At 37.9% G+C, this 22427-nt stretch overlaps 1 protein-coding gene across 8 annotated transcripts in view; it reads left to right on the top strand.

The window, feature by feature from the left end:
* Positions 1-22427, top strand: part of Brd10 (bromodomain containing 10) — a 79614-nt gene that overhangs the window by 25882 nt on the left and 31305 nt on the right. For all 8 annotated transcript variants that reach the window (XR_015627076.1, XR_015627073.1, NM_001419462.1 and 5 more), the window contains 2 exon segments: positions 7547-8964; positions 21863-21942. Coding sequence is in view for 5 of the 8 variants with exons in the window: in NM_001419462.1 (NP_001406391.1) it covers positions 7547-8964; positions 21863-21942 (1498 nt within the window). In the remaining 3 variants the exon portion in view is untranslated.

The raw sequence follows: 22427 nt of genomic DNA, 5'->3' as shown, positions 1-22427 counted from the left end.
CTACATTGTCTCAAAAGGGCAGGAGTGGAGGTTGGGAAGTGGATGGTTCCAGTGTTTAAGAGCACTGGCAGCTCTTGTTTGTAGAAGACCCAGGTTCAATTCTCAGCACCCAAATGGAGAGGCCCACAACTCTCTGTAACTTTAGTTTCAGATAGCCAGTGCCTTCTTCACAGGCATTAGGCACATCTGAGGTTCACATACATACAGGCAAAACACTCATATACACAGGATAAATTAAAAAATGGTAGATTACATACATTATCTCTGGAGCTCTAGATACTAAGGCTCTCCCATTCCCTATTTACCACATTGTTGAGGATCAGTTGAAAGACTCCACAGTCCTGTTTTAAATCCCAGAATGTGGTGCTCACTGGGACACAAGCAGTAAGATTTCTGCTGGAGTGTATAGAGAGCTCCAGGCAACCTGGGCTGCATAAGTGAGACCCTATCTCAAACAAAACAAAGCAAACAAACAAGCACCCATAGCAACCATGTGTTTCCATACCCACACACACTCCTTCTCTACCCCTCCTTACTGAAGCCAAAGTCTTGGACTAGATTCTTGCATCCTCCCCTGAAAAAAGAGCTCTTGATAAGTAGTACTGTGAGCAGTATCCCCTAAGTAACTGCACAGTGCATATAGAATTGTCAGCATCGTAATTCAACTGCAGAGTGGCTCTTCTAGGGACCTGACCTAACAGAATTATATCATTGCTTAATTTCCTTCCAAGAGTAACCAATTGGTGCTAACTTTAGTCTGCCAAGTAAACTCTACACTTACACTCTCTTACCCTGACCTGCTGTGGAATTCTGAAGAAGTCATCTCATCATTCTATGTGTGTGTGTACTTTAGTGTCTCCATTAGGTGAATAGTTTCAGAAACTACCATGTTGCTAACCTAATAACCAAAGGCTCCTTAACACCGATTTAGGCAAAAACAGTCCATGTTTTTTCCCATCTGAAAATGTCCTTTTTCATTCTTCTCCTAAGCACTAGTTGCTTTTCTTTCCATCTCTTCAGAAACATGTAACTTTTCTTTATCAGTACAAAGAATAATTCATTGACATATTTGTATTGCCTCTAGAATACCATGATTCTCTTTTGTTTTCTTTCTCTACTTGGGGTTCATTAATGTTATTATCACTATTATTATGATTTTATTATCTATTTTAGTATTGGTGTTCCTTCATAGGAGTTGAACATCCTGTATTCAAATAAAAAGATTTAATACTCCCAAAGTCTGATAATTTGAAGGTCTGATGTAGCACCACAAATGGAAATTTTCACACCTGATGAAATGTACACTCAAAATTTAAAAAGTTTATATGGGTTGCATTCAGTACATGGGCTCATTAAAGTGGTACATATATGCATAAAAATACCTTCAGTCATATATGTGGAACATAAATTAATTTCATGTTTAAATTTGGATTCTATCTGCATGATACTTTAAGTATATGCAAACACTATGAAATCCCAAAATTTTTATCCCCAGCATTTTCAATAGAGATACTCAACCTGTGAATTCATTCTTTGGGCAAAAACAAGGTACTACACATTTTGTTTTTGCTTTTTTTGGAAGATAATTTTGTAATTATATTTATGTACAGAAAACTTAAGTGTGCATTTAACCCAGTTTAGTGGCGAGTTCTTTAGACTTTGCCCCTTCCAGCTTGGCAATGCGAGCCACAGACTTAGGACCCAGGACGTTGCCTCCCCAGTGGCGGCGGATCTCGTCACATCTGTCATTATAATTGGTCCTAATAGCTTCCACCAGCTTAGCCAGAGCACTCTTGTCTTCCGAGTTCACCTGTGTGAAGGCAACAGTGGTGCACGTCTTCCTGTGGACCAGGCGCCCCAGCCTGGCCTTTCCCTTGATGATGCAGTAGGGCACCCCCATCTTTCGACACAGGGCAGGCAGGGAAACCACCAGCTCAATGGGGTCAACATCAGGGGCAATCACCACCAGCTGAGCCTTCTTGTTCTCCACCAAGGTGGTGACTGTTTTGACCCCTGCTTGGAGGACAGGCACTCTCTTAGTTGGGACGTCCCCGTTGCCAGCAGCTTTCTTCTCAGCGCGGGCCAGCAGCCTCTGCTGCTTCTCCTGCTTTGTCTCTGGCCTGTACTTGTGGGCAAGCTTAAGCAGCTGAGTCGCTGTTTGCCTGCCCAGGGCCTGATTGAACTGGTTAATGGCAGGAGGTACTGTGAGCCGCTTATAGAGGATGGCTCTTTGCCACTGCAGCCTGATGTAGCCGGGCCATTTGACGAAGCCTGTGAGATCCCTTTGGGGCTGGATGTCCTGCCCAATGCCGAAGTTCTTAGGCCTTTTCTCAAAGGATTGACCACCTTTTGGGCCTCTTGTTTCTTGATCACGGCGGGGGCCGAGGCCACCTTCTTCCCCCTGGCCTTCTTTCCTTTGGGCATCTTGCTTGGCTGGAGGAGAGAGCCATTTTGGTTTTTTAATTATGTTTTTCATTTATTTTTGTGTATTTTTCATTTGCATATATGTATGTACAACATACATGTACATGTACTTGGTGCCCATGGAGGCCAGAAAAGGCTGTCAGATTCCTCGGAACTGAAGTTACAGACATTTGTGAGCTGCCATGTGGGTACTGGGAACTAAACCTGTGTTAAATCTACAAGATGAGCAACTACTCTTAATTGCTAAGTCATCTTGCCAGCCTTGAATTTCTTTTAAATGTGTGATGTGTGGGATGTGAGTGAGGGAGACAGACAGAGACAGAGATGGGGAGAGGGGTGTGCACTACATATAGTGTATATATATAAGACAGAGGACAACTTAATTACTAAGCCATGTCTCAAGTCCTTACATTTTGATTTTAAGATAGAAATTTGTCATAAATGCTGTTAAATTTGCTTGTGTGTACAGTTACATAGATTGATCTCTGGACTTAGGATTGAGAGGTTTTAATAGCCATTAATTGATTTTACAGTGAGTTCATAGTCAAAGGTTATACTGAAAAGTTGATCAAACATAGAGACAAGTAAACCACCCTTTTTACTTACCATAGTAAGTAAGCCACCTTTTTTAATGTTTGATATTCTAACAGATACAGGATCTTACAACGGCCTTTTAAGCTTAATTAAATTTTATGGGAAATGAAAATTCTATATACTTAACAGCAGAATTTTGAAGAGGAAATTCTGCTTGACCTAGTTTATAAGTCTAGAGAAACTTCATTTATTGGTAAACAAATAAAATCTATACTTAGATAAACAGGATCTTTGAATATAACCCAGCTCATCTTTAGGTTTTAAATTTTTGATTTAAGTTTTTTTTTTTAAAGTTTGTAGATTATAAAGTCATATAGTACTGTTAAGGCATCTAGTAAAAGAAAATAGTCTCAGGCTGGAGAAGCAGCTCAGTGGTTAAGGATACTGGCTACTTATCTTCCAGAGTTCCTGAGTTCAGTTCCCAGCAACCACATGGTAACTCACAACCATCTGCAGTGTGATCTGATTGATGTCCTCTTCTGGCATACAGGTATACATGTAGGCAGAGCACACATATACATAAAATAATAAGTAAATAAATAACAAGACAATTTGAGAGGGAAGGAGGGAGAAGATTGAACAGTCTCGTTACAACTTATTTTTAAGTCCCAGATTCAGAATCATCTGTTTCCTGCCCTTCTTAGTAAGCAGTATACATTGACACCTGTACGGAAAAAAACAATTTAGTTCTATTGGAACTATTTCCACAGATATAAAAGTTGCATGTTCTACTTTTGTCTTGATTTTAACCTCTTCTACCTCATCTTTTTGTTTTATTTGTTTTAGTTATAGTTTGGGGGTTGTACATTTGTTTTTGTTTTTTGAGATAGGATCTCATTGAGTAACTCTGGCTGTCCTGGAACTCATTAGGTAGACCAGGCTGGCTTTGAACTTTCAGAGATCCACCTGCTTTTCCTTCTCATGCCCTGCCTATATCGTTTTGTATTAATAATTTATCCATTTTATTTTAACAACAAACTAGACATTGCTTTTTGATTAATATATTTACCCATATGATTAACAGTTTTATTTCTAATCATTCTTGTATAATTTCTTTCTATGATCATTTTTTCTTCATTAAATACTCCATTAAAGTATTTTCCTCTGTATTTGTTTCACATTTGCTGACCTTTCTTTCCTTGCTATCTCTAATTGCTGTTAATCCTGTTTAGTGGGCTTCTCTCTCTTTTTTTTAATCTCAAACATTTTAATTGTTATCAATAAAAGTTCGATTTGTTTTTGGCTTTTGGTTTTGGTTTTTGACCTTAGGGTTTTGTTTCCAAGAGAGGGTTTCTCTGTGTAGCCCTAACTGTCCTGGAACTCACTCTGTAGTCTAGGCTGGCTTAGAACTCAGAGATTTGCCTGACTCTGCCTCCCAAGTGCTGGGATTAAAGGTGTGGACCACCACCACCGACATTGTTTTGTTATTTGTTTAGATACTTTCCAAGTTAAGTGAGGTTTTGTTGTTACTGTTGTTTGGTTTTGTTTTCTGTGTTTGAGACCAGCTCTCACTAGATAGCCTTGGCTAACCTGGAACTCACTATCATAAACCAGAATAGATTTGAACTTGTAGCAATTCACCTGCCTCTGTCTTCAAGTGCTGGGATTACAGGTTTGTGCCACAGATACCTAGTTTAAGTGAACTACTTAGCCATGCCAAAATATAGCTTCAATAGCTGTCAGTGTCTGCTAATTCTAACATCAGTGTCATTTCTGGATCCATTTTGATTGATTTTTAAGATATATTTGTTAACTTTTTGAGAATTTCATGCTATGTAGTTTATTTAACCCAACTCCTCCCTTTAACTCCTCCCAAATTTACTTCTGTTAAGCTTTTTCCTCATTTTCATGTCTTCTCTCTTTTTTCAAAACAACCTAGTAAATCCAATCCGTGCTGCCCATGTGTATACTGCTGGTTATGTCCACAGCCAGTGCAGCATGGCCACCCTACCAGGGACACACTCTTAAGAAAACTTCCTCCCTATGGCACCATCACTGGTCTGTAGCTTATCAGTTATGGGTAGACCTTGTGAGTCCTTTCCTGTCCGTGCTAACATGGTGACTAGCGTGTCTTGTGCCAGCCACAGCTGCTATGAATTCATGAGTACAGCATTCCTGTCATCCTGTCCTGCCTTTCCCCTCACTCTTACTGTCACTCTTTCCATCCCCTCTTCTACAGTGGTCCGTGAGTGTTGGTGGGGTGTGATTTAGTGACCTAATTATGGTTGTGCAGTCCATTGACAACATATTCTCGGCATTTTGACTAGCTGTGAGTTTCTGTGTTTGCTATCATCCACTCACATCTCTGGTAAGGTCTGATAACAGTACTAATCTGTGGGCAGAGGGAGTGATGGATTTAGAAGGCAGTTTGACTGACTGGCCATTTAGCAGAATAAGTGTAGGTCCATTCCTGGGACCTGTGAATTCCCCGGCCATGAGTCCTTGGGCAAATTGGCGGTACCAGGCCTGCATTTTCTCCTTTGGAGCAGGCTTTAATAAACCCAACCAGAGTGGCTGTTTATCCCTATAACATTTGTATCACCATTGGACCCACGAGCATATCTAGCCATAGTGCTTATTGTTGTAGTTCACAGGTTCTCAGCTGGGGGAGACTGTAGACTTGTTTATCCAGCAGTCTACACAACACCCTCCAGTACTATGAAAGCCAGCAGGAAGGAAGCTCTGCTTGGTACCAAGTTGATTTCTCCATGTCCTATGACCTATGTGGTATCTTCAGCAATAGGGCCTAACCATTAAGTTCTAATGGGCAACAAAGAGCAATGTCAATAGTGTGTATTGTTCTGAGGATCTCTGGGATACTGTCCTCTGACCGACAACTCAAAGGGGAGTATCACATATATGCGCCTGACACTGGGCTGTTTATTTGGCAATATATTGCCTTTGCCAAGAGGCAAAATTCCCTGTGTGAGGAAACTAATTAACTGCTTATAAAGTGGGTTTCATGTGACTTTTTCAAATATCCTTGGAGTTGGGGATTTAGCTCAGTGGTAGAGCGCTTGCCCAAGGCCCTGGGTTCAGTCCCCAGCTCCAAAAAAAAGAAAAAAGAAAAAAAAAAAAAAAGATTACAGTTGCTGAAACCCAGAATTAATTCTTCCTGTGTTTTGGTATTTTCTGGCTGCTTTCTACAGTCCTTTTTGCTGGTCTCTCGTGATCATTGTTTCATTTGGTTTTTCCATTAGATTGACTTTTTAGTCTCTACAGATGAGTAAAAACTTGTAACCTTTGTCATCTGATTATGGTTTATTTCACTTACATAATTTTCAGTTCCATCCATATTGCTAATAACAGAAATTGATTTCTTTAATGGCTAAGTAATATGCCATGTATGTTACCACATTTTTCCTTATCTATTTATCTGTGATGGGCATCTTGGCTCATTTTATATATAGGCTAGTAATGTAATTTTTTGTGCGTTTATGGTGTGTATACCTGTGTCTGTGTGTGTGTGTGTGTGTGTGTGTGTGTGTGTGTGTGTGTGTGTGTGTATTTGCAAGTGCATGTGTGTAAAGACCTGAATTCAGCATCAGATGCCTTTCTCTATCTCTGTCCCCTAATTTTTTTTCAGGCAGGCCTGTCATGTCATTTAACTCCTTGGATCCATCTGTCTATACTACTTTGTACCCTCATCCTCCACACAAAAGTACTGGACTCACAGTGCATACCACTGTTCCCAGCTTTTGCATGGGTGCTAGAATCTAAACTTAAATCTCATGCTTATGCAGCAGCCACTTTACTAATATCTCCTACAGCGTCTTTATAGTGTACTCTTTGCTCTTTGTTACATGTACTAAAGCTCCATGTAACAATAACAAGCATGTAACTTCTTGATTAAATTGTTTTTTTTCCTTTTTTTTTGGAGCTGGGGACTGAACCCAGGGCCTTGCGCTTGCTAGGCAAACACTCTACCACTGAGCTAAATCCCCAACCCCGCTTAAATTGTTTTTTATTGTCGTTTTATTATTGTCATTGTTATTTACTATAAACTTTCTCTTTTTTTGAGGTAGTATTTCTCATATTTCAGGTTGGTTTCTTACCCATTATATGCCAAAAATGTCATCAGTTTATATGCAGTAATGGGGATCAAACTCAGGGCTTCTTACATACTAGACAAACACTCTATAAACTATCTATCTCACAGCCCCATTACTATAATTTTTAAAAATGGAGTAGTGTAGTCAAAAATATAAACTGTTTTTGCTTTTATATGAAATCATAGTATAGAAATAACTACACTCAAAATTCACTGTGTTTATTAGCTAAAGTAGGTATGCGTTGAAAGATGAAGTTTCACCCTGGAGGTGGTGATAGTGATAGTTCTCCTTTAGCAAAACTGAGGGTACAGGGTTACACATTTCTCCTTAGGGGAACTGAGCATACTTTAATGGAGCATGTTTTACTGATGTGGAAGTATAGAACAGATGTCTTAGTGACCGAAGGTAAATGTAACTTTAAATTTCAGTGTTTTGTGCTACTATCTTTAAGTAATAGTTGTATTCAATTTCTTTAGGCTTCGGGAGCAAGAAAGAAAAGAAGCAGAAGAAGCTTGCCAAAAGGAAGTAGAAGAGTGGGAAAGAAAGCTCCTTGCTCAGGCAGCTCCAGCCTGCATGGAGAACATGTGGGAGATCCCCGCCATTGGGCATTTCCTTTGTTTAGCCCAACAGATTCTAAACTTGCCAGAAATTGTCTTTTATGAACTGGAACGCTGTCTTCTGATGCCTCAGTGTAATGCCTTTCTATCTAAAATAATGACTTCTCTACTAAGCCCTCCCCATCGCAGGCCTACCTTACATCGAAGACCTACTCTGCCTTACAGAACTTGGGAAGCCGTGCTGAGACAGAAGGTGCGACAGTGGTACACCGCTGTGGGGCAGACTGAGAATCCCGGGAACTGTGCTGAAAAACTTGGCTTATGTCCTCAGTTTTTTAAGGTTCTTGGGGAAGTTAATCCATTGGAAGAAAGACCTTTTCACGAGCTACCTTTCTACCAGAAAGTATGGCTACTTAAAGGACTTTGTGACTTTGTGTATGAAACACAGAAAGAAGTTCAAGATGCTGTGCTCGGGCAGCCTATTCATGAGTGCAGGGAAGTTATCCTTGGTTATGATTATCTGGAGAATGCTTATGTACATTTTCCACAGTTTTGTGGTGCAGATGTGCGAATTTATAAACAGAGACCCTTTCAGGCCCCAGAATTTCCAGTTCCACCCATTAAAGTAAAAAGAGTACCGCGGATTAAACTGGAGAAATTCAAGTGTGACTATGTTAATACAAGTAATGGAGAACACAGATGTAATAGAGAAGGCCTGCCCTTGACTTTCAAGAAAGAACAGGAAATTGATTTTGACCCAGCCTATTGTCCTGCTAAAATGAACTTTGATAATCATGACATCACTGTTGAGGTGGAAGTAAAAGCCAACTGTGACATTAAAGTTCACAGGCCTTGTGAAATAGAAAAAACTGATTGTTGTAAAGAAAATTTGCAGAAACCCAGAAGTCCAGGAGAAGTTACTGGCTTCGGAGAGCCACTCAGTCCAGGTGAAATAAGGTTCATAGAAAATCAGGAAAAATATGGTGAAGCTTCCAAAATAAAGACAGAATCCAATCCATTGAAAGAAAATGCTCTGAAATCTTGCCAAATTCATATAAATGGAAGCCACATTGATCACCCGGACATTAACTGCCGCAAAGCTGTAAGGGATATATTGTTAGAGCACTCACTGCAGAGCCACAAGAAACTCAAGCTAACTAAAATGAGGGCTAAGAAGAAGAAAAAGAAAAAAAAGAAATTGAAAGATGTTTTGAGTGAAAATTTACAAAGAAAGCGTGAAGGTCTTCATTCTCTTCCCTTCAAGTCTTACAAACCTGAGATCCAGAGTAAATTATTGATCATCAAAAAGAAAGGAAAACACAAGAAGCACAAATCTGGTAAGCTGACTTAATGGGCAAGACTTGTATTTAAGTGCAATTCAAATTTTCTTTCAATTCTGCATCATGGGGGCTCTGATTGATAGCATGAACTGAATATGTGTACTTATGTGTGTGAGGGTCAGGCTTTATTTCACGTGATTAAAGACCCAGGACAGGGGTTGGGAATTTAGCTCAGTGGTAGAGCGCTTGCCTAGCAAGCGCAAGGCCCTGGGTTCGGTCCTCAGCTCTGAAAAAAAGAAAAAAAAAAAAGACCCAGGACAGATGAGATTTTTATATACTAACAAAAATAACTAGTAATACATTTGAATAACTCTCAATTTGACATATATGAATATTACATATTTTTTTCTGTAAATGAGGTCTTATCACTTACATTAAGTGATTTTTTTTTCTTCCAAGCTAAGGACAACACTGGCATAGATGCTCATTTCTTTATCTATGCTAAAGAACATTTAACATATGATTTACTTGAGTCTGAACTTATTCCCCATATCACATATTTGTTTACCACTTTGTTTTCAGTATATATGTTCACATCTAGAAAAAAATGAGCCTGAGAATTATGTCAATGAATAAAATACTAAGTATAAAGCATATACTTATAGAAGGATTTAAATACCACCCTATATATTTGCCAGCAGCCTATTTTAACAACAGAAGTTCTATGCTGGTTGATTGCTTTTTTTTTTTTTTTTTTTAGGGATTCTGTTGCTTTTGCTTTTTTCTATTATCTGTCAGAAGTTTATGTCTCATTTGCCACAGGATAGACATATGATCAATGTTAGCATTCTGAGCTCTGCCCCAGTTACCTGGCAACAGCCAGGTATGCCTGACACTATAAAAGGGGCTGCTTGCCCCCATCTCTCTCTTGCTCTCTTGCTTTTGCTCTTACCTTACCTTCCCCCCTCTGTCCCATTCCCTTCCATCCCCCCTTCTCTCCATGCTGGCCTCTATTCCCCTCCCCTCCCCTCCCCTCCCCTCCCCTCCCCTCCCCTCCCCTCCCCTCCCCTCCCCTCCCCTCCCCTCCTCTTCTCTTCTCTTCTCTTCTCTTCTCTCTCTCTCTCTCTCTCTCTCTCTCTGTCCATATCTCTCTCCCTCCCTTCTTCCCTCCTTCCTTCCCTCCTGCATTCCCTTTTTCTGCCTCTACTACCCTCTTGACTCCCCTCTCCATGCCCTGAATAAACTCTGTTCCATACTGTCCTGTCCTGTAGCTGGTTCCTCAGGGGGAAGGGATGCCTTAGTATGGGCCTGCGGAGGCATCTCCTTCCCCCACACCTCACCACACCTCCATAGAACATATCCCCCCTCTCTTTATCTTTTTATAAACACATCAGTCAGTTTTATTACACTTTATTTAAAAAATTGCTTGATGGAGAAAAAAGTAAGAATTGTGTTCCAAAATGATTTGTGGTTCCAGCCATTGTGTAGGTCTCATTTTCATTCTTTCTCATAGCTGCATAGTTAACTAAATTAGCAGAAATTTGCTATGGAATTGCCAAACGAAGGAGTGGCCTTTTAGTTATTTAAATAATTAAATAGAATGCAATATGTTCTATAAACATGTATGTAATATACCATTAAGAACAAGGCAGAGAGATGGTGGCAAGCAAAAGCTCTTGCCTCCAAGCACAAGCTCTTATAAACACATACATGCACAACCACGAAGGGGGTTGGGGGTACACCCAGTAAATAAATAAGTTTTTAAAGAAATAATATATAATATTTACTACCAAAACCAGGCCCAGCTTCTTGTACTAAAACTTCAAAAGTGGTCCATATGACCTATTTTTTTTTTAAAGTAACTCAGAAATAAACCTTTGGGATGAAAATTTACAAAGAATGTGTGAACGTCTTTATTCTCTTACTTTCAAGTCTTTTTTTTTTTTTTTTTTTAATGCTAGGAGTGTTTTATTCTGCTGAAGTCCACCATGCTGGGGTCTCCCATTACCAAGATAGAGAGACCCCTTCAAGTCTTACAAAACTAGGATGTAATGGTATTACATCAGATGCTATAAGAATAAAACATTTGTTTTACATCATTTCACGCCACTAATTTTGTGCATTTTTATTAGATGTTGAGGCAGCATGGCCTTTTATAGTTGAGTTTCGGTCATACTTGAGTCCAGCACTTCCTTTGTCATACTTTTTAAAAGTGAGTTTCATGTTCATAGCTTTGACAAGGTTTCCTCTTACTGTGCTTTACTATAGATTCATAATGCTTTCTGGGTAACTCCTATCATATTTATTTATTTTGAAATTTAAAAAACTTTTAGATTTTAAAGGGATATCATCGTGTATCTAGTATTAAATAACATCCCTAATAGGGCTTGTGGGTGGTTAGATCAGATGAAATGAAAATTGTTTTTAAATACTTATAATAGTTCAGGGAAGAATTTGTCAAGCATATAAATTATATCATTATTATATTTTCAGACCCTTTTTTAAACTTAAAATTTTAGACAAATGATTTGGGGGCCTGTATATTAGCAATTATGGAAAACTTCAAAGGAAAGAAAATAATTTTGGTTAATATAGTATTCTCTTCAAATTTGTCCGGACACATAACTTTTTCAAATAATGGATAGCTTATGTGCTTTATAGAGCATTCTTTGGGATAAGCTATGTCATCCATGACTGATTTATGAATGTGCACTTACAGTGGACCAAACTCTACATGTGGTTATCTAGTCCACAGCATGATGATTACTCTAGGCTTTAAATTCTAGATAGGTCTAAATTTTAATTAAACTTATTGTTGTGACAGGAGATGATTTTTTTAATAGAAGGTACAAAGTCAACTCCATTTGAATGATTTGATAATTTTAGTGCACTGTGATCCAGTTTTGTAATTTTTAAAACATTTTATCTGCTTTTCAGAGTTGGGTGGTTATTTCTGTTTTCTAAATTGTGCCTTTTATCTCTTTCATTTAAGCCTAGCAACTAGGACTGACTGAGAATAGAGATTTTTTTATATTGATTTTATTACCTTTTTGAAAATGTTATACATGATTATGTAGAAAATACTTACACATCATTTCCATTCTACACATTTCCCATGTCCCCTCCAATCCCTTTGAACTTCCTGACCTTTTCTTTAATTATTGTTACACTCATACACACACACACACACACACACACACACACACCCTCACTTGCTCAGTCCATTAAGTATCTCTGAAGGCCCTGTCACTAGATGAAAAGAGTTACAGGCAATTAACTGGTGCTAAAGTGAATCGGCCTTTTCTGGAGATGAGCCTCATGCCCACCTCCACTGATAGATTATCCAGTCATAAATGACCAACTGTACACACACATGTAGCACTAAATAGAAATAATTTTTTTAGAGGAAAAAATACTAAAGTTTAAAAAAAAGACAGATTCTTCTTTTTTTTTTTTTAAATGTGCATTGATGTTTTGCCTATATGTATGTCTGTCTGAGGTATCAAATCCCCAGGAACTGTAGTGACACAGTTGTGAGCTGCCATGTGTGTGCTGAGAATTGAATGGGGATCCTCTGGAAGAATAGCTAATGCTCTTAACGACTGAGCCATCTCTCCAGCCATGGCAAATTCTTTTTAAAGTTATTATTGTTATTAGTAGAAATGCAAAAGCAGTGCATTTTCTATCTACTATTAAGTAAAAATTAATTTTTTGAAAAAGATTCCTTATTACCTCATTCTTTTATCATTTCCTTAAGGAAACTTTCCATTATTTTCTAAGTTCTCTTTTGTATATAATTCGAACACTAGGCATTTTTTTTTAACAATAATTAATAGTGACAGTTGTTTCTGGAATATTTTGATGAGTATCCTCCTTTCCTGAGGACTGAAAGATTACTTCTGGTTTTGCATCCCTAGCACTTAGCTCCATATTTAAGAGCCTGTTAAATAAGCCAAATGGTGGCAGAGCTCTATTCCCAACACTCAGGAGGCAGAGGCAGGCGAATCTGTAGATAGCCTGGTCTACAGAGCGGGCTGCAGGGCCGTCAGGGCAACATAGAGGCCTGTCTTGTAAAATCAAAAGAAAGAAAAGAAGAAAGAATAAATAAATGTTTAACAAATGAACATATATGATTTCCCCAGATAGTGATATTAGCCTCTTACTATGTATCTTTTCAAACATTTATTTATTATTTATACAGTGTAGTGTCCGCATATATGTCTGCACACCAGAAGAGGGCATCAGAACTCTTTATAGATAGTTATGAGTCACCATGTGGTTGCTGGGAATTGAACTCGAGCCCTCTGGAAAAGCAGCTAATGCTCTTAACCTCTGAGCCATCTCCCATCTCCCCATTTGTATCTTTTATATTGTTTTAACTCATATTTTAATAGGATCAAAGTAAACATACTTTTTTATGCTTTACATTATTCTCACCTTACAGAATATATGAACACTGGTGTGCAATAGACAAATCTTTGCTCATCATGTGTTTTGTAGGTAATGATCTACCCTCCTTGCTAAACGTTTTGGTTGTTTTAGTACTGTTACAGATTGTGAGAAACAAATAGCTCAACCTAATTTAAAATATAAAGATGCATTCACAGTAATAAAAGACACATCTTAAGTTATCCAGTTAAGTCAGTTAGTTTAAAGGAGCTTTCCGCCTCAGTAGTCATTCTTTTCAAGCAGATCATGTTGTGATACCTCTGAACTGATCTTAACTAGGTAAGGCCAAGCGGTCTTACTTTCCTATAGGTTAAGAAACTATGGTCAGCTAGATGTCTGAGTTGAGTGAAGGCTGACCTGAGTTCATTCCTGAGATCCAAAATGTGTGTGTGTGTGTGTGTGTGTGTGTGTGTGTGTGTGTGTGTGTGTGTGTGTTCTTTGACACATGGTCTCACTATAGCTTTATAGCTCTAGAGTGTCAGAGTGTCTGTGTAGATCAGGCAAGTCTTGAACTCTAAGAGATCCACCTACCTTTGTATACCAAGTACTGGGATTAAAGGCATGTGCTACCACACCTCTCTAACTTAAAAAAAATTTTAAGAAACTTAAGTTCAAAGTTGGTAAATATAGGTCTGTGGAGATTACTCAGCTATTAAGAGTACTTGCTATTCTTGCAAAGACCTGAATTCAGTTCCTAGTACCCACAAGGAGTTCACATCCATCTGCAACTTCACTTCCAGGGGATTTGAGACTCTTCTGACCTCTGCTGGCACCAGGCACACTATAGTATACATAGTATACATGCAGACAAAACCTTATGAGAATAAATCAATCTGAAATAAAAACTGACAGCCGCCTTTTCAATTTAATACGACTATACAGTAAAATTAGGAAACCTAAGTGTTTACCAGTGGGAAGATTTCACAAAGAATGAAGGACTTTGAAGAATAAGTAGGCTTAAATAGTTAAAAACTGATTCATCTCATGAGCAAAAGGATAGTTACAATTAATGAAGTTGTAAAAAATAGCACAATAAAAAGTAAAAGTTGAAGTGTTAGAAGCTATTTGAGAGTATGCCTTTTGTAAGAGAGCTCTTCTGAATCTGTGATAGTAGTTTAAAAATTTGAATCCCAAGAGCAAATGAATGAGCTTGATTTAAGATGTATCAGATATATAAAAAGCAGTTTATAGAAAATACCTGATAATAATATAATTAATAATATTTGATTACTTCCAAGGCCATTTTTGTGAGAAGTTTGTAGAATTCTATATTGATAGTACCTAGAACCTAACTATGTGTCTTCATGGAACATATTTTTAGAATACCAACTAGAGACTGAGTTAAGGAACTCAGTGTCTGATTATTTTTATAATCTTGCAGTGCTAGGAATGAAATCCAAGTCTTTATGCATATACCAGGATGTGTTCAACCACAAAGTTACTACATCCTCAAACCTTTGCCATTTTTTTCAGCCCCTTCTATTTTTTCCTCAGCATTGTGTTTATTATTTCACTTACTCATAAGCATTCGAAAAGTAAATGACTACTGTTATTTTTATTTTATGTATGTAAGTGTCCTGCCTGCTTTTATAAATGTACATCACATCAGTACCTGTGCTGGAGGAAGGCAAAAGAGGTGTTAGGTCCACTGGAACTGGAGGTAGAGGTGACTGGGAGCTGATATGTGAGTGCTGAGGACTCAACCCTGCTCCTCCAGGAGAGTAGCAAGGGGTCTTAGCTGCCGAGTCATCTCTGCAGCCCCAAGATTTTATAGACAGTCTTTAAAATGAGAGACAGGAGGTCTATTTACCTGCCTGGTGTTATATAGCTAATAAGTGGTAAGATTCAGAGAAAAAAATCTGAAAAGATAGTTAGGGTACCATTAAATAGGCATGAGAAGAAGCTGGTAGAGTTTAAATGAAGAGCTGGAAGATGACTGTGAAGAGAAACTTAAATACCAATAATGCCATGTACCTTTTCTATTACACTGACGGAAAAAAAAATACCCTCTTACAAGAGGAGGGTGTACATGGGCTGGAGAGAAGGCTCAGCAGTTAAGAGCACTGACTGCTCTTCCAGAGGTCCTGAGTTCAATTCCCAGCAACCACATGGTGGCTCACAACCATCTGTAATGGGATCTGACTGCAACAGTGTACTCAGACATATAAAATAAATCTTTGGGGAGGTGGGGAGGTGCAGAAAGTAGCAGAACTTGGCATCTATTTTTATTTTTCAGTTCCTTCTATTTTTCCTCAGAACTAACATGTAACTTAAAGAGAAAAATAATTGGATATTTAAATCATATTGTATGATTATGTAAAAGAGTTGCCATTATGACAAGATTATTTTTAATAAGCAAGGAGAATGATATGAAAATCAATTGCTTAGATTAAATTGTTACTTACAGCAGTCCAGGAACTTCTACAGATTAAATAATCTTAGCTTAAGATATTAAACTCCATTTCTGTGGCTTGATATGCCAAGCACCACCCATGTACAGTGTCCTTGTGTATCTTTTTTTACTTTAACAGTAACTTAAGCCTTTTACCCACTTACTTAATAATATTCGTTAACTGAAAAATAAGAACAGGAGTACTTTAAACCACAGAAAGGTAAGATCCAGAAAAGAATTGTTAAAAGTCTTTGACTAGCCCTGGGGGCTTAAGGATGAAAACATGGAAAAGTAGGTGAAGGATGAGAAGAAAGATTAAGGGATAGAATGAAAGAAAGGAGAATGAATTTCTGGTTCCAGATCATAAAGGACAAATCATTTGTGCTTCAGTTAGAGGATAATATATTTTTTAGTTACAGATTTCTTTTAGGTAGAGCATTAGTTTCTTAAGTTGTTCTGTTTTAGGAAGCCTCATTAGGAACACTCTAGTACGGCCATTCAGAGCCTGCCCCACCTGGGGATCCAGCCCACATACACACAGCCACCAAACCCAGTCACTATTGGGGATGCCAAGAAGTGCATGCTGACAGGAGCCTGATACAGCTGTCTCCTGAGAGGCTCTGCCAGAGCATGACAAATATAGACGAAAATGTTCCTAGCCAACCGTTGAACTGAGAACAGGATCCCCATTGGAGGACTTAGAGAAAGGACTGAAGGAGCTGAAGGGATCTGCAACCCCATAAGAACAGTGATACCAACCAGAGCTCCCGGGCACTAAACCATCCAAAGAGCACCCACGGCTCCAGCTGCATATGTAGCAAAGGATGGCCTTGTTGGGCACCAACAGGAGTAGAAGTCCATGGTCCTGCCAAGGCTGGACCCTCCAGTGCAGGGGAATGTCAGGGCAGGGAGGTCGGAAAAGTTGGGTGGTTGGGTCTCGGAAAGGGAATAACATTTGAAATATAAATAAAAAAAAAAAATTCAGAAATAAAAAAGAAATACTCAGGTTGGGGATTTAGCTCAGTGGTAGAGCGCTTGCCTAGCAAGCGCAAGGCCCTGGATTCGGTCCCCAGCTCCAAAAAAAAGAAAAAAGAAAAAAAAAAAAAAAGAAAGAAGGAAATACTCTCGTAACATTAGTTACAAAGTTTTTTGTTAGGATTACTAAGATATTCTTATATGTTTTCCATTCACAAATTAACTTTACACATCCAAGCATCATTTTTTTTTAAAGTTCTGCTTATATTTTAAACTGATTTCTGATTCACACACAATCTTAGGTGTAGATTATATTTAGTTTTATGGGACTGGTGGTTTGGGGCTTTGAGAGTAAAAACATTGCGTATGTTTAAGCAATGAGAATGACTCACTGGTGGTAGTTAGTTATATCCTCGTTCAGAAACAGAAACAAATTACCAAAGAACTGGGATAGGGAGGTGACCTGGCATCTTTCACCCCATTAATCAAACAGAGTTGATTCTGTTTACCTCTCAAGCCAGTTAGGTGGCCCTTTCTCCCTCACAGTTGTTTATGTGTTCCTCGTAAAGTTGTGCCCAGTGAATGAGGACACCATTTGCCTGATAGAAAGGGACCGTTTTTCAGGTGTAGATCTACTGGTATTTGTATTTCACTGCCAGTCTCTCCCAAGTAAACCCAAATAATGGCTGTGTGTTTTTTTTTTACTAACCTATACTTCATATAAAAAGTAACGTTTAATTTTATGCCTGAATTTTAGCAAACATGGGAAACAAATATCTAGGCTATCTTCTGAGGTTGCACAAGGTATTGAGCAATGGTGAATGTCCACATCTTTTAATCCTGATTTTTTTTTTAAAAAAAGATTACTCTGATGTCAATCAGAAGCACATTTCATCCCTGCATAAGTCTGAAAGAAAGCAGTTTAGTTTTGAACTAAGGAAAGAATAGTTAATATCTGTTCTAGAACATAGTGGCTTGATTTCTGTTCGTTGTCTGCTCATTAGTAAAATGAGCAAATAGAGTATCTAGCTTGCTGTTTGACTAGCAAGATAAATTAGAATAGCAAATTCAAAAAATATATCATGCCTATCACTTGGCTCACCGTGGGAATCAACACTGGTAGCTGTGATGTTTGTGAAATAGAATAACATGGTGGAAGGAGCTCGGATTTGGATTTCCCTGGGTGGTGCTTACTTACTGGCACATGAGTAAGTTAACTAGTCCTTTTGATCTTTAATTATCTCTTGTAACGTATTGTGTATTACCTACTTTCAACAGTTTTGAGAAATAATTTAGATTAAATCATTTTTAGTACATCTGTCATATAATAGGTTCCAAATAAATATTAGCCCTCTTACAATCACTATGTTAGTCCTCTGTTAAATAATTTTTAAACTTTGGTAAATAGTGTAAATTAAAATTAAACCAGAAATGATCATGACCACCTATAATTCCAGGTGCTACAGAGGCTGGGGCCATAGGATCTCATGTTCAAGAACAGCCTGTGCAATTTACCAAAACCCTAGACTAGCTCCAATAAAGAAGGACTGGGCATGGAACTCAGTGGCAGAGTGCTCAAAGAAAGCATTGTGTCCTTGGGTTCAATTTCCTAGTGCTGAAAAGTATTAATTACTCATAGTAATTTCAGGGTAGTCATTAATACAAAATGGACACAAGTGGATGAACAGGATTGCTAAGAAATAACTTGCCTCCTTTTTTCTCTACAACTATACTGTTAAAAGTTCAGATGAAAAACTGAAATTCTAGTATTTAAGGATTACTTGTTGGAAGCTATGCATTGTATTATTGAGAGTATATAATTTCTATCATCAGAAATTTAGTTCTGATACCGATAGGTGTTATATTAGTGGAATTAATGTAAAAAAATGATAATATTAGGGAACATAGGAAATAACAAAAGCTATGAAGAAGAACCAAGGAAGTAAGATTTAAAAATAAGATTTTCAGGGCCTGGTGAGATGGATCGTCAGTCACATCAGTTAAAGATGCTTGTTACCAAGTCTGATCATTGAGTTCAGGATCCAGAATCCACATTATGGAAGGAAAGAATCCGTTTCCACAAGCTGTTTGCTGACGTACTCAGAGTCATGTTGCTAGCTAGTAGGTAGCTGTAGTAGATAACCAAGTCCATATAACTTCATTCCAGAATTAAAAAATAAATAAATAAATAAAGCCACCACATGATTACTGATGTTGCAGTATGTCCAGGAACTTAATAACAAGTAATCAGCCTAATGACCGAAGGAAGTAGCCACATAATTTCCTAAGTTCACTCACAGAAAATGGCTGCTAGAATTATTAAGAATTTACTACGAGTTGAAGTCTATGAAACAATATGAAATGTGTTTGACTGTTAACGGTGTCTGTACTTACAGAGTCAAGTGAGTAATTTGAAGTTAGAGGGACTGAGGATGTAGCTCAGTTGGTAAAATGCGTGTGTAGCGTTCATGTAGCCTGTGCATGATGCCCAGCATGGTACAAATGGTGTACGTATGTCATCCCAACACTAAGGAAATTGTGGTAGCAGAATTGCCATGCATTTGAGAACAGTTAGGACTACATGGCAAGAAACTCAAACCAAAAAAAAAGTGCTAGAACCTACACACTCCCACTAGTTGTCCTCTGACCCCCACAGGGGTCTATGGCACATGACTACCACATAGATGAACACATATCACACTAAATAAATAACTTTTTAAAATAATGGTATATGCTTATAATTCAGTAGTTGGAGGCAGGAGGACGAGAAATGCAGGGTCATCTTGGACTCAGATCTAAGCTACCCTGGGATACAAGAGACATTATCTAAACAAATAATCTGAACTGCAAGCCTGATAGAGCAGTAAAAGAAAGGACCGAGGGAGAGTTTCCTTTTGTTCAAATTGTGTTTTAAAAGTCTTTCCACAAAATGCAAGGCAAATTTACTTTTACTTAGCAGATCTTGTCCTATGAACCTTATAAGTGAGTTAGATGACTCAGTAGTTAAGAACACTTACTTTAAAGAATGTGCTCTCTAGGGGAAGCGGGGCTCTCAGAATGAACCAACAACCAAAGAGCCTATGGATCCTGGTCCCCCTTGTCTGGCCTCAGTGGGAAAGAGTGCACCTAACCCCGCAGAGACTTGATGTGCCTGGGTTGGAGGATACTCCAAAGGGGGGGCTCTACTCTCTGAGAGGAGAAGGGGAAGAGGAGTGGAAGGAGGGGCTTTGTGAGGGGGCATAGGAGGGGCAGCGACTGGATATAAAGTGAATGAATAAATAAAATAGATTAATGGATGAGGGAACAACTAAAAGGAACTTCGATCCATATTGTGAGTCAGTGTTCTGGTTCTCCAGTTCCAAGGGGATTCAGCCACATCTTCTGACACCCTTGGGTATCAAGCACAAATGAAGTACACAGGTACATACATGCAGCAAATCATTCATATGCATAAAATATAAAATCTGAAAACTTTAAAATGGTAAATAGAAAAGGCATCTTGGCATTCATATTTTGAAAACTCCTTAAGTTAGCTGTTTACACTAAGAATTTAGTCATTTCTCCCCGAGCTGTCCTCATTTTACTAGCACACTAGTCTAGTTTCCGAGACTTGGTGCTGTCATAAGGTAGCAGTGTAACACAGAAGCAGCTAGTGGTGGTGAGCAAGCCAGTGTGTATTGTGTAGTCATACAGTCATTTAATTAAAACCAAACTGAAATTTGTATGAACGTAAGCTCCTCAAAATTCACATAGTTCAGTTATACATAGTATATAAGCATTTTGAGTCAAATTTAGGGAATATCCAAGTTATAATTTTGTGATTTCATTGAAAGGGAATACAGAAAACAACATTTATATTATATTAACAAAGAAGGAATGCAAATGTTACTCTGAGGTAAAACAGTTGCCCAACACGTACAAGACTTTGGATTTAAAACCAGCTGACACCAAAAAAAAAAAAAAATGGACAGAAACATTTTCATGCTCCTAAAGATCATAAACTCCTAGAAGACAAGATCTCCACTTGATAAGTCTTTATTGTTGCCCTGGGTTCGGTCCCCAGCTCCGGAAAAAAAAAAAAAGTCTTTATTGCCCTCAGCTAGTGTCTTGTATATAGCATTTGTTGTACATTTAATAAGTATTATTTCATTTTTTATTACATGTATGCATGTTTTGCTCCATGTATATCTCTACACAATGTGTATGCAGTGCCTGGGAAGGCCAGAAGACAATGATCTCATGGAAATAGAGTTATAAGCCACCATACAGGATTGTTGGGAATGGAACCCAGATCCTCTGTAGCCAGTGCTTTTAAAACCCCTGAGCCATTTCTCCAGCCCACAATTAAATTTGTTATTTGATAATTACATACAAGGAGATATGATAGCTTGTATGTATGAGGCCATCCTCGGTTACAATGCGAGATTGAGATCCTCAATATTAAAGTAAGGAAAAATGCATTTTAGCATGTTCCTTACCAAAACTGTGTGTTTTATTTTGTGAAGTTAAATGCAAAGAAGTAGAGAAGTACTTGAGATGTATTCTAGAAATTGGGTTCTTCAGGGATGAGGTATATTTTTTCCTCAAGATTTCTGAGTGCACAAAGTACAAGTTGCACATTACAGGGGTGTATGCTAATTATACTTTTTAAAGTTTGGATATTAAATACATTAGACAAATGCAGAGCTAAAAAGGTGGCATCCTAATGTCACTAAGGGGTTTTCCCTTTTGGTCGAGCAGTCCATAATCTTTAGATAAAATGGTTCCTAACTGAAGAGGTCCCTGTTCAGGTAAGGCTCTTTTCTGTGCAGTCTTAGTGAGCTGTGAGTGTAGATTTTTAACTAAGTCGTTTTGTGGCTTTTGTACCTACTCCTTTTAATAAACTCAAATGTTTATGCATTATCTTGAAAAGTGTAATCGCTTTGGTTCTTATATAAATGGGCAGCATTGTTAATGTGTCTGTTACGGGTAGTTACAGTTTAATATTTGCTTTCTCTGAGGCTTGTTTGATTCATCATTTTCACTTCTAGCAACCATCTGTTAGTTACAGTTTAACTTTCAAGGCTCTATGTAATTTGGTTTCTGTTAATAAGGTGCTGTAAACAGCATTATGAAGTTTTTCTCTTTTAATCTTGAAAGGAAAAAAATCCATATCTAAAAAAGCAATCACAAAGAAGAGGAAAACTGTCACAAAGTCACCTGCTGTGCCGGAGTTTCAGGTAAATGTTTCAAAATTGTTAACAAGTTTTTCCGATTAATTTTTTTGTTTTGGCTCCATTCCTTGTGAAAATGGCTGATTTTCAAGAAACTACAAAAGTGTAATGACTGTTTCTAGCAATGTGTTTTTCTTTAAAGTACAGATTGATGTAGGCAAAATGTTATCTTTTAAACCTCTTTATGTCTATAAACTTTGGTATTTTTAGTTTCGAAACTATACTGACTTTTGTAGATGAAGTTTAACCAAGTGTATATACAAATATCTTCTTTATGTCCATTTGCATGGATTCCTGAGTACATACAAACACATATGTAAATGAGTCTCCTAAGGAAAATATCTTGTTTTGTATATAGTGATACTACTCTGATAATCTATTCTTATGTAGTTTAACTAGTATAGAAATGGTACACTGACTAACTTGAAAATAGTATTTTAACTCTTAACTATAAGTAAACTGTATTTAGTAAAAGCTAAATATAATAGTCT

This window comes from Rattus norvegicus, chromosome 1, assembly GCF_021556685.1.
Source record: "Rattus norvegicus strain SHRSP/BbbUtx chromosome 1, alternate assembly SHRSP_T2T, whole genome shotgun sequence".
NCBI lineage: Eukaryota > Metazoa > Chordata > Mammalia > Rodentia > Muridae > Rattus > Rattus norvegicus.
The sequence above is the reverse complement of the archived record's forward strand: the minus strand, read 5'-3'. Positions and strand labels throughout refer to the sequence as shown.